This window comes from Pseudochaenichthys georgianus, chromosome 6, assembly GCF_902827115.2.
Source record: "Pseudochaenichthys georgianus chromosome 6, fPseGeo1.2, whole genome shotgun sequence".
NCBI classification, from domain to species: Eukaryota; Metazoa; Chordata; class Actinopteri; order Perciformes; family Channichthyidae; genus Pseudochaenichthys; species Pseudochaenichthys georgianus.
Window position 1 is genome coordinate 38,402,856 of NC_047508.1, and position 11,187 is coordinate 38,414,042.

The 11,187-nt window shown below is 40.9% G+C and overlaps 1 protein-coding gene across 2 annotated transcripts; it reads left to right on the forward strand.

Annotated features, from left to right (window-relative positions):
- The first annotated feature begins 12 nt into the window (after positions 1-12).
- snupn (snurportin 1) lies at positions 13-10,744 on the forward strand. Of its 2 annotated transcripts, none has more exons than XM_034085110.1 (9): positions 13-90; positions 1,644-1,808; positions 3,198-3,375; positions 3,739-3,843; positions 6,747-6,843; positions 8,488-8,588; positions 8,745-8,822; positions 9,297-9,377; positions 9,769-10,744. In XM_034085110.1, the coding sequence occupies exons 2-9, from the start codon at positions 1,651-1,653 to the stop codon at positions 10,087-10,089; spliced, it is 1,119 nt and encodes a 372-aa protein (XP_033941001.1). In that variant the 5' UTR covers positions 13-90; positions 1,644-1,650; the 3' UTR covers positions 10,090-10,744. The 2 variants fall into 2 exon arrangements, with proteins under 2 accessions (XP_033941001.1, XP_033941002.1); XM_034085111.1 differs by having other exon boundaries at positions 8,491-8,588.
- Positions 10,745-11,187: the final 443 nt, after the last annotated feature.

An 11,187-nucleotide genomic window follows, 5' to 3' on the forward strand; every position in this document is an offset into this window, starting at 1 on the left:
CTCCGGGTTAGTTTTCTGTATATTGTCGGCCAACTGAAAGGGAACTATGGTAGAGTGACGTCACAGCAGCTTCCTCCCTGCATCTCCAAGGTACTTCCTTAGCTAGTGATATTTGTAATACTATTATCTTGTCAAATGGTTACATTGGGTCTAATAAGTATGTGTAGATAGTGTGCACTTAAAACAGTCACGTAACGCTGTATAACCAGTGTTGCTAAAGACTGTTTTGCAGCATCATGTTTAGCTCGATGCTAACTGCTAACATTACGAATGTTGTAGCAGTGGGTTTTTAAAAAAGATCCCCCGGGCTTTTTTTCACGTTGTATCACTCGTTTGTTTAGAGGTTTGTCTTCCTTGTAGATTGCATATTCGAAGATAACAGTAATGTGGTTAAAAAGTTATTTTAAACGGACATAACTCTACATGCTTTCGTATCATTAGTTCAGTTTTGATTAACCATGTGAACTCCTCAACACTTCTTCTGAGGAGCATGAACTGCATTTTAAAGGTCGAGGGTACAGACTTAATGGATATGTTAACATTGATGGAAAGTAACTAATACATTTACATAAGTAGACCTATTTGTACTTGACTTTAGTATTTCCATTTAATGCTATTTTAGAGATGAATATGTACTTTTTACTCCACGGCATTTATTTCATCATTCATCACTCACAGTCACTAGTTACTTTGTACACATGCTGAATTACACGGTATCTAAATGTGGCCCAACAACACTAATATGCTCTTAACATGTATCAAAACAGGATAATATAATATCCATAGTAATAAAAATACTGTTAACGGTCCCTTCTGCGTAATGAGTACTTTCACTGTTGATACTTGAAGTATATTTACACTTCTGTACAATATGATTTATTTGACGAATTATGAAATCAGGAGTTTAACTTGTTATGGAGTATTTTAAGACCTTAGTATTTGTACTTTTACTTAAGTTAAGGATCTGAGTACTTCTTCCAACACTGTATATTAGCACATACATTGATGTTTACAATGACTGTTGTTAATGCTATCTGAAGCTGTGTGTCACAATGTGATGATGTATTAATGCTGGAGGGATTAATAACAGAAAACTAAACTATGACAACTATTTTGATTATGATTAATGGATATAAGTTTTAGAGAGCTTTTGTGATTTTAACATCTTAAATCACAACGATATACTGCTTTTCGCTACTTAATCTTATAGTAATAGTGCAGTTGGGTTGTAAAGTACAAGACATCAACTTGGACTTCGGAAAATATGTAATCACACTACAACAGGAACATGTGTGCCATTATGCAAATGTGAAACAGAGGTTAACTGGCAACAGGCTGAACCACCAAAATAAAGAATATTTTAGCAGTAACTGATGGATACAATGTTGCCTCAAAATCACAAATGAATCTTCAATCACCACTCAATGATCTCTCCACTATGCAAGTGCCATGTAATGGTTCCTTCCCACATAGTATATTTTATCATATATTGTTGATTTCACATCATTCTTATAGGTTTACAAGTGTTTCAAGCACAAAAGTAGTGTCATTGCGGCTCCCAAAGATTATTAATAATTGGTGGCCACTATTCTCTTTTTCTTTGAATGATATATTGTTACTCAACTGAATGTCCACCTTTCCAGAGTCCCCATGGATGACCTGACCCAAGCCCTCTCGGCCAGCTTTGCTGTGTCCAAGGAGCCCAACAGCACCGCCACCGCTCACCCTCGGCTGGCCCAGTACAAGAGCAAGTTCAGCGTTCTGGAGCAGAGCGAGAGGCGCCGACGCTTCCTTGAGCTGCAGAAAAGGTAAACGCTCTTCTTTATCAGTATTTAACCCTGGAGGTTCTAAGTATATATTTTGTACGTCCTGGCCTAAGAATGGTAACAGCACAGTTACAGACAATCTTTAAAACACACAATCACAAAACAGTCATACAACAAGTTTAGCCAAAGCATTTACAGACACAGCGGCTGATTCAAGGTCAGTGAAAGTAGCTTTGAGTTTGTTTAAAGAGACCAGCTCTCTGAGTTTCAGCTCAACTTGCAGCTGGTTCCAAGCCACAGGAGCAGCGTAACTGAACGCCCTCTTCCCCAGTTCAGTGCAGACTTTTGGTTCAGTTAGAAGAAACAAGTCCTCAGAGCGAAGGTGATAAGATCCTGTTATTACAAGTTCCCAGTACGGACCCTGTCCCTTGTTGGTAGGATTTTCTCCAAACTAGAGTCACTACTCCACACTTATATTTAGTTTTAGTACTTAAAATAATGTTATTTGCCTTTCTTGTTTCATTATTGCACCATGAACACATTTGTAATACCTTTGCTGCTAAACAGGGAAAGCCAATGCACCAGAGCCCGTTTTGCATTTGCTTCTGCTTCTACTAAGACCCCGTTTACACGGGAACGTTACGCACCGAATTCGTTTTCAAAAAAGTATTCCGTTCACACGCATTCGGCTCATTTAACGTGTCCGTTCACACGAGACCACTGGAGACGCTGTAGTACATATGCCGGGTCTGTAAGTTGCGCGGTACTTTAGCCACAAAATACACCAAAAGCAGCGAAGAAGACCCCTGAGCATGGTTGCCATGGTTGCCCTTCTGTTTATGCCCCATGGTAGATTTAGCAACATGTAGTTCATGTAGTTCTCCATGTCCACTTGTTGCTGATGGTTGTGGTAGAGGAGCTGTAGATGTTGCACTAACATCTGTAGCATGGTCAGTAGCTACTGACAGTAGCTACTGACCATGCCACAGCAGTGAGCAGCAGAGGTGGGGAGAGGCGGGGCTATGGCTTCATCGTTATCAGGAAATGATCGTATAGGACGTACACACGGAGCCGTTTGCCCCCCCAGAGCGTTCCGTTTGCAGATCTATCCACCGTGGGGTCCGTTTCCGTGGTTCCGTTACGGCCTCGTGTGAATGAACGGGCTATACGCGAGAGAAAAGTAGCCGATACAACCCGTTTCGTTCTCGTGTAAACACCGCCTTAATCCAGCTGCATACTTATGACTACAGAAACTCTTGTCATCTACATCCTGGACGCAGTGCTGGAAAACCCTTTCCAGATGTTCTCCCAGCTTGCCAGAATTGGTCTCTTTAAGATTGCAGGTTTGCAGATGAACTGGTTCCTGTTCTGGCCGTAATGTAAATGCATGTTTTAATGTTTAATGTTTTTTCCCCTTATCGCTAATCTCAGTAAAAGGTTAAACTACGTCAACCATGCTCGGCGCCTGGCTGATGGGGATTGGACCGGGGCAGACAGCGATGAAGGGGAGGACATGGAGAAGAAAGAGGAGAGGGAACGGGAGCAGGAGGAAGAGGAGGAGGGGATGGACATTGAGAAGAGGAAGCTGCCAAAACATTATGCAAACCAGGTCAGTTTTAACTTAAGATGTTCAATGCCAAAACTATGCTTTAGCTAAATGAATAAAAACGATGCACCATCTCGATCAGCAGAGGGCGCTTGAGTTCATAGAGTTTGTTGAAGCTATCAGATTTGACATTTGATCATGTTGTTCTTCTTTAAAATGACTGTTAACAACGGCTCCTCAGCCAATAGAAAAGCACCAGGTCTTTATGCAATACTTGGAAAGGTTTGTCTTATTTGAAGCTAATGTATTTACAGGATTCCTGCTGTTTTGAGTTTGTATCTTGATGGGTGATTGCACTTATTGAAAACCGCTTTGACAGAAAGCATCAGCTAAGTGAAACGTTACAAAGTTCCTCTTCCTCCTCAGATAATGCTGTCGGAGTGGCTGGTGGATGTGCCATCAGAGCTGGACACTGATTGGCTGATGGTCGTCTGTCCCGTGGGGAAAAGATCCCTCATTGTTGCCTCCAAGGTAAAAACCTGTCAATGCTTTCTCGCGTTGCACATGATCCTTTCCGACAGGGAGAAGGTACTTGTTTTAAAGCACCGCATTGATCATTCACCATATGTAGAACTGTCAATCAAATTCAATTTAAATCCTGCAGGCTGCTTATTATGTGCTTTCAACTAGTTTCCATCTCTTCTATTTTTAATGAGTCATCTTCCGGTCCTAATTGTAAGCCTAACCACCTTCGACCTTTTATCAAGATAAACAACAGCAGGAAACTCTTCTAGTTTAAATGCAATGTCATGTGTCATGTGTCGACCTAGTCAATGTTTCGAGAGGATTATCCCACTGTGCATTTATTGTACATTGAACACTGCATGCCCTTTATCAGTATCAGAGTACCTGTATGTGTCCCACAGAGGATACATGTACATTGTTACAGCAAGTCGAGAGCCACAGATAGCTTAATATAATGAAGAAGCATTCATAGAAATATTACAAATAAAAAGGGAAAATTACACAATTTACAGCAATAGCTCACGACAGGCCGTGGTATATGGTCATTATATCACAGGTAAGGGGCGCGGTTCGGCCCGAAGCGCATGTGAGAGTCCTTAACAACGATCAATAAGTCCTTGCTGCACATTCTCCCTTACATGTTTCCATCTTAAGCGTTGTTTGTTAGTTAGTTAGTTTCATAACGGACGTAATGTAACGGTTGTAGCTTTTCTCAGACGCGGAGGGATACTGACTTGTTGTGAAAAGTAACTACAATTCTACCCGTGATAAACACTCATTATATCACGAGTAAGAACCAATCAGATTGCTTGATTTGAGTTGTCCGTTTTATAGTCTTCATTGTTTGTGTGGGGGGGTTTATTATACGGCCTGAGGTGAGTTATGTCTGTGAGCAAGATGAGACCAATTATTTTAGAAATCCTACACACAATAAACAATATAGGGGAACTGTTAGGAATACTTTTCCTGTAAACTAGAATCGCTTTCGTTATGATACTGTAAAGATGTAGGTTTATTTTACCATATTAATGTTAAAATCTGATTTTGAGTCTTGAGTTGCAATGTAAGGCAGTTTTTATAAAATAAAATATAATACAGCTGCATGTTCATGACTACAAGAATGTAATGCAAAAAGATAAAGGGATTGGCTTTCACGCCAAAGAAGTCATGAGAAATTCTGCAAAACAGGAAGTACCAGAAGCTGTGGTATTGAGCCACGTTGTGTCTCACCGTTCATTTGGAAATAAGAGAAGTCCTCACCATGCCGACGTGAATGTGCATTCAGTCATTAGATTACAATGCAGGTGCACAACGTGATCCCGTCAGAAAAGAGACGGATAGTACAGGTCAATGGTGAAAGGAGGTTGTAATTGATTTGAACTATGCATGCTCTGTCTGCTCTGAAACGTTCCTCGTGGTGATCTGCCAAGCCCAACACAGGGACATCATTGTTTTATTTTATTGATTTAATGTTACTGTTTAGTCAATGAAATGTTTGGGGGGGGAAATCTCATATCTGAGAAACTAAAACATAGAATAATTGACGTTTTTATTTTAAATGATTATGAAAATGTGCCGATTAATTTTCAGTCAGTCAACTAATGGTGGCAGCTGAAAGGATACTGATTTTAGATCAGCTTCACCTTCTTAGCTCAACCTGCCTGAGTCATGTATGTATTACACTATTATATTGGACCTTTGTTAACATGCATAAAAACAATGTTGACAAAGGGGAATATTGCTTTAGAGTTCCTTTTTAATAATGTGACTTGTATTACTTTGTTCATGTCCCCCGAACAACCCGGAAAAACGATGTTGTGAATTCAGAAAAACAGTCTCCTCTTGCCGACTTCCTCTCGTTTCGTAATCATCATTAACCTTAACTTATAAGAAACAAAATTAGCTATCAATAACTTCATGTTAAAACAATCTGTAGTGTTTTTCCACTTGACTTTCTTACGCAATTGCATGTTTCTTCAGTAGTGGTGAAGGTAAAGCAATCGCCTCATCTACCACGTATTCAGTTGTGTGGTTTATGAGTAATAAAAACACGTGTCAGCATTTCTCTGGTAACTCTCGTACATGTTGTACGAGAGTCTGTCCTGTCGCGCTGGCCCGAGGCTACAGTTCCCCTCCGATCACACTGCACACACCCTGTGATGCAACCGCTTATATTATCCGAATGACTGTCACCTGCTTCCTTATTCAGTATTTCAGAACTTGACCTCATTGACGGCAAATATTTGAGACGCCGCGATACAGAGGCCATTACGAAACAGATGGTGTTTGTCGCTTGAGGAAACGTGAACATGTCTCATCGGTAGTCACTTTTATGTCCTCTGCAGTAACTATGTAAACCCCCCTGTTTGGCCCATATTTCCCCTCTCCTCATCACCCACCACCATCCCCCTTTCTTGAGTATTTAAGGCACACATTTGTATGTGCATGTGCAGGTAGTAAGCTCCTCACAATAAACAATAGGCAATAACGATGTGACAATTAACTAATCGAATCGCTCTTTCTACAATATGATTGTGCTGTTAAAGTTTTTACTGAATTATGTCGTTTAAATAAATTATTCAAAGTTCATTATCATTAAAAAATGAATACACATTGTTAGTCTTAATTTACAAATGTGTCATGTAATGCAAAATAGGGCAACAACAGGTGAGCTGATATACTGTGACTTTTGGTTTGAGCTAATTGCACAACTGTCAGCTTTCTGAAGTGTGTCACAAAGTCAAACGCTAAGAAGTGTGTAAATAAAGCAACGTGATAGAAGAAATTGAATGATCCAGTGTTCTGATCGCTTTGTTCCTTTTCTCATTAGTCGCAATACTTCTGTACTCAGTGATAATGTCGTGGTAACTCTTCCTTCATGTGTCCTCGCTGTCTTTTCTCTCCTGAAGGGCTCCACTGCAGCGTACACCAAAAGCGGATACTGTGTGAACCGTTTCCCCTCCCTGCTGCCCGGGGGCAACCGCCACAACTCGGCCATGGGCAAAGGTAGGTGGGCCTGCTGAATGTGGTGCAGTGGTTAAATACAGGAGACCACTTAGGCAATTAATGAAGCACAAGAAAATGGAGATATGATGAGGGCAATATTCTAATCGGTTCTCAAATGAACTGTAATTGACGGCATACACGAACATGTTTGTTTCTTTTCTTCAATGTAAAATGTAATTGTATCTTTAACATATTAGGGCTGCACGATATATATCGTGTCGCGACGATAATCGCGATATTCACATCGCATTTTTTTATTTACTTTGTATTTTTTAGGACGTGCAATATTAAAGGTGGGGTATGTAATTTACTTCAGAAACACTTTTTGTTATATTCCATGGAATGCTCTCAACATCCCGATAGCAATGAATACATTAAATGCTTTGACAATAAATACATAAAAAAACTATAATAAGCCGTGGCGCTGTAAAAAGCACGACCAATCATCTGAGCCGGCCCGGCTAAAGTAACTGGATGGCCTACCTGCCTGTCAGCCTTCCATCTGGGCACAAACTTACCTCGTGCCCTCATTGGTCATGTGCGCGTTCCTGTGTGTTGGAGGAGGGGCTCTGAGAGGAAGTGGCAGATTTGTTCCGGCTGTGTATTTTCAAATTCTAGCGCACTCGAGCTGGTTTCTCCTAAATTACCTACCCCACCTTTAAGTAGGCAAATGAACTCAAACACGTCATCTTACAATTATTTTGCTGCTTGCTACAAAAGGAAAACTCGCGCGGCTCTCATGTCTGGGGTTCTTGAGTGAGTGACATGCAGGCTCTGCATGCACAGCAAACCACCAATCACAATCCTTCTTGATCAGATCACAGCAGGATAACCGAGCTAGCTCAGCTTGTTGCTCTGATAACTCAAGATCCAGAAGTCCGTGACTAAAATCCTTCATCCGGTTAAATATCGTTTAAAAAATACCAATTGTATAGCATTAAAGTTCAAGAAAGGATGGTTTGCGGATGGTTTCTTCAATTCCTGTATCTTTTCATATCGCAGGGGAAGAGAATATCGCAATGTCAGTTTTTTCCAATATCGTGCAGCCCTAATACATATCACACAAAATATGATTCTATTCGATCCTGGATGTAATTGATAAGAAATATGCGACTGATTGGGGGCTGATGGATGATGCTTTCTACAAGAAGGTGTTGATATGCACAAAGTGAAATGCAGTGCAACAACATTTAGAGAAGCTCCGCCTGCGGCTTTTAATGTGATACTTATAGACAAAGCATTTTCCAAAGGTAGATAATAAGAAAGAACATTCTGTAAATGTGTATACACTGAAAAATGAAAACAGAGGATTTGAATGAAAGGGAAATAATAGTTTAGAACTAGATGTGGATGGGGTCAATGAGAGCAGTGATCTAACTAAACACCCAACGATTACTAGATATTGTTGCAAGCATACAGTTCTGTCTTTTATTAGATCTTATCAAACGGGTGCTAAAAGAAACAACCAAATAAATCAGAACTAGTAACTTTTGTACTCCTATATTGGTCAATAATGCTTTTAAACCCTTTGCATATACAGATGTTGGAATCATTGTGTTCTATAAAGTTGTAAAAGTATTTTTTTGTATAATAGTGTATTGTGTATGTCTGATCATGTTGCCCCTTTTTTTTCTGTGCCTTAAGCAGACTACACGATCCTGGACTGCATCTACAGCGAGGTGGACAGAACGTTCTACATCCTGGACGTCATGTGCTGGCGAGGCCACCCGGTCTACGACTGCCCGGTAAGACGGGCTTCTAATCCAGGAATGCTCGTCTAATTGCTTAAGTAGCCGAGTCTGGGCCACAGATGTGCTTCTTTGCCACGCTTGCCCCTCTCATTGGCTCTGGATTTTGAAGAAGGAGGTTTTTGTTTACAGTTCTTGTTTTCTCATCAACAGACCGAGTTCCGTTTCTTCTGGCTGCAGTCCAAAGTCGAGGAGACGGACGGCCTTTCAGAAATCGCCAAACGCAACCCTGTGAGCAACAGGAAAAGAGCATCTTCACTTCAAGCCCCATTTTGTCCCGTCTAGTTTTCAGTGTTGTTATTTGAGACACTGTTACATGTTTATCCAATCACGTTCTGCATGTTGTGCCTTGCTGCACCTCGTTTCCACACGAGTCCTTAATGTGAACCTCCTCAGGGAAAGAGGAGACAAAGAAATCAAAAGCGAACTCCCATTGCCGTCTTTGGTACTAATTGTGCACTATAGTGTTTATTGCACACAAATCTCGATAATTACGGGGCTTAGAGGAAGCCCGGGTGAACTTTGAATTCCTATTCCCCTTTTAATCTTCAGCCTTCCTGTGGTACAGCCCAGTCGGAGCTAAATCAGGCTTAGTCCTTGCAGAGTAAACTCTCCATCGGAAAGTAATTTCTCACATTTGGCACGAGGACAAATTGTGTTTTGAACTAACAGCGTGGTGTGCTCTGGTTTTGTTTGGTCCTACAGTTCCGGTTTGTGAGCCTTCAAAGTGCAGCCTGCACTGCAGAGCTGATCCAGAAGGCCCTGGCTGCCGAGTACAGCTTCAGCGTAAGAAAATATCTCTCTTCCTTCAATTCAAAACATATCTGCTGCACATTGCATGTAGAGTCAAGTAGCTGCTTAAAACACTCGGTGTATTCATGTATTTGTGGGATTATACATCATTTGGTTCTGAAACACAAATGGAGGAACTTCATCAGGCTTTCATTTCCAAGTCAAAAGTCAAAATCAACTTTATTGTCAATCTTTCAGTTTGTGTGTACAGACAGAGAGATCAAAATACCCACAATCTAGAGTACAAAAACAAATACATACCTATATATATTTACACAATCAAAGACACATTTATACATATGCACACATTAAGACCTAAATAAAAGCACAACAATCAATATATACAAAATAACAGTCACTTCAATATCTAATCTTCTGGCTGCAGGTGGATGGTCTTCTCTTCTACCACCGGCAGACCCACTACACCCCCGGCAGCACCCCTCTGGTGGGCTGGCTGCGGCCCTACATGGTCACTGACATCCTGGGCATCGAGGTGCCCGAGGGCCCCCTCACCACCAAGCCCGAGTACGCCAGCCAGCAGCTGCAGCAGATCCTGGAGCACAAAAAACCATCGACTGAAGTCCGCCCCGCCAACAGGAGCGGGGGCTACGAGTTAGAGTACCTGTCCACCCCTCTACGGGACAGTGAGGACCCTCTGAACTTTTTAAATACGAAGCCAATACAGGAAGCGCACATGGAGGTCTGAGAGTTAAGCTTACAAGCGGATTGCTAACTCAGTGTTTCTGAGTGGCCTCCATATGTTCCTTTAGAAGGTCTGCTGAATGCTTTTTCCAGATCTGACCAATTGCATTGCATGGCTAATTCTAATCCGGCACTGCTCAGGACGTTTTCAGAGTGCAGATCAGTTGAGCTATGTTATATATGTGTTTTTAAATGGATAAAACTCTGACATTCACATATTGTACCTGCTGCAGAACTCTAGAACAGATTAGTTTCTTTGAGAGTAATTGGGCAGTATTTACCCACCATAACTACTAAGTGATGGTTGATATGCAACTCCCTTTCATAACACCATGGGTAGTTGCATATGCCAAAAAATATGTTTTGTCTGCGAGATATAATGCATGGTAAATGTTACGGCTTGATTGCTTTGGATTTCGCATTACACACATCATTACCGCTGTAAGTTTGCACACTTTCTAAAACGACTACCCTCCAAACAATACAGAACTCGTAAACAGATCATTACTTCGTGCAACACAGAAATAGAGAGCTGCACTCAGAGTTTTCTGAGATGAGGTTTTGCCGACAGTCAGACGGCAGCAGTGACGTGGGTTTTTACAATGTTGAAAAATATGTTTTAAAGAGTACGTTTCTTAATAAAATGTTTTTTTTCATCAGCCTACAGTGTTCCCACTTATTTCTTTAAAGGTATTTTTATCGGATCAGGTTAGTTCTTGGGGAGAGACATTACATTTAAGGTTTTGTTTTTTTTCATTAGAAAACTGTTAATATGCTCATTTAATTAGATTCCGGTTATTGGACTTCTTTACATGTATCAGGCTTCTAACTGAATGGTTACTCTGTGACAAAGCAAAGATCCCTATATACAATCAAATACTTTTAAACAGTTGTGTGTGTATATATAACTTATTTAAACAATAAAGTGAAGTGGATGTTAAGTTAAGAAAATCCTTTGAATTGGGTTTTCAAATCCTCTGCAAACACACCTCTGACTTGACTGCACTTGCACTGTCAATAAACCTGCGAGTGTCTGATGTTCCAGGATATGATAGGATGTGAGTCATCGTGCTGAGAGCTCATCGAGAGCATCTCTTCCTCT

Bases quoted from the DNA above. Each gene is read 5' to 3' on its own strand.
- snupn (XM_034085110.1), top strand. From the start codon at position 1,651: ATGGATGACCTGACCCAAGCCCTCTCGGCCAGCTTTGCTGTGTCCAAG. The intron at 3,376-3,738 runs GTCAGTTTTAAC...CTTCCTCCTCAG, and splicing joins CAAAACATTATGCAAACCAG to ATAATGCTGTCGGAGTGGCT. The intron at 6,844-8,487 runs GTAGGTGGGCCT...CTGTGCCTTAAG, and splicing joins CAACTCGGCCATGGGCAAAG to CAGACTACACGATCCTGGAC.